This window comes from Echinops telfairi, unplaced genomic scaffold (assembly GCF_000313985.2).
Source record: "Echinops telfairi isolate 266 unplaced genomic scaffold, ASM31398v2 ScPeMD7_60;HRSCAF=208, whole genome shotgun sequence".
In the NCBI taxonomy this organism is placed as follows: Eukaryota; Metazoa; Chordata; class Mammalia; order Afrosoricida; family Tenrecidae; genus Echinops; species Echinops telfairi.
This window is the reverse complement of record NW_022103958.1, coordinates 29,083,953-29,085,335: the sequence shown is the minus strand read 5'-3', so window position 1 is coordinate 29,085,335 and position 1,383 is coordinate 29,083,953. Positions and strand designations below refer to the sequence as shown.

The 1,383-nt window shown below is 46.9% G+C and overlaps 1 protein-coding gene across 1 annotated transcript; it reads right to left on the bottom strand.

Annotated features, from left to right (window-relative positions):
• Window positions 1-358: 358 nt before the first annotated feature.
• On the bottom strand, window positions 359-1,351 carry MGRG1 (mas-related G-protein coupled receptor member X3). The gene has a single exon (XM_004708398.1). The coding sequence runs from the start codon at window positions 1,349-1,351 to the stop codon at window positions 359-361; it is 993 nt and encodes a 330-aa protein (XP_004708455.1).
• Window positions 1,352-1,383: the final 32 nt, after the last annotated feature.

The window sequence follows — 1,383 nt, the reverse complement described above, 5'->3', positions numbered from 1 at the left end:
AGATTAGAAGACATCAGCTTTTTAAGAAATCTAAAACATTGTCTTAAGGTAAAATCATCATGAAAATACTGAATCCAGGAAGGGGAAAAAAATGCAATCTTAAAAAGAACGTGTGAAAAAATCTGACATGAATTTTTGAATAGAAAACAGCTTTGTTCTGTTTGGTAAGTATTTTCGTATTTAATCATCACAAAGAGAAAGTCTCTCCCTCGAGTGATGATCAGAGGTATGAGGATGACAAAATTAAGAAAAGCATGCAATTGATGGGAACATATTGACCCCCAGTGACACAACTTTCTGGTGGAAGCAGAGGCTCTCAGCACTACACCACACTGCTCTTCTCTGTCTGCTCCGTGGGTCACTGAGGGGGGGCTCCTCCAGGTTCCTCCCCCTCAGGAGTGTCCTGCAGTGCCCTCTGTAGAACCATCCTGAGGGTCGGCTTCAGCCGCTGCTGCTGCTGCTGCCGAAAGGAGCCAACGAAGAAGTAGATGATGGGGTTGGCACTGCTGTTAACACAGGAGAGAAACAGAGACCAGAAATAAAGCAATACAGTAAGTCTATCCTGAAATATGATCCAAAAAGTACCAAAGGGCAGGCCACACAGCAGGCAGACCAACACAGTGATCAGAATGGTCACAATGAGCCTGGTCATTTTCCTCCTCCGGGAGCCACAGAACACCTTCATCAGCAGAACCAGGCTGGACCCACAGAGAACCACAAATAAGAAAATCAGACATGTCGAAAAGAAGAATCTAAATGACAGACACCAATCCCAGGAGATCTCACAGTAGATCCATGCCATGAAGGTCAGCATAAGAGACAAGGCCCAGAGTAGTGTGCACATGCCAGCTGACGTGTACCTTGGGCGGCGGCATCGGTACCAAATGGGGTATAGGGTGCACAGGCATCGCTCAGTGCCAATGACGCTGACCATGCTCATGTCTGTGAAATAGAAAACCCATATCATTTTGCTGAGGCTATCTCTGACGTCGAAGGAAATAGAGACATCGTGGAGGTACTTGATGAGCCAAATCAAGGAAAATATAATCATGATGCAGATAAACAGGCAGTCGGCCACTGCGAGGTTGAGAACGTACACTGAGAAGGGGTTCCTCCGTGCACGGAAACCCAGGAGCCAGATCACGACTGTGTTTCCTGCCAGCCCAAATGGGGCGATGATGGCTGTGAGAGTAGTCAGGATCACAGTCTGCACGTAGTCCACAGTTGGGTAACTTTCATTAAGTGTAGAGACTTGGTTCCCTTGATCTGCAAATGGTGGCTCCGGACTCAGGAAACTTCCACTGGTGTTCCTGGAACATAAACAAGTGTTGAGCACCTGCTGTATGATCATTGATTCTGAAGATTTCCCTGCAAAGTGGGGAT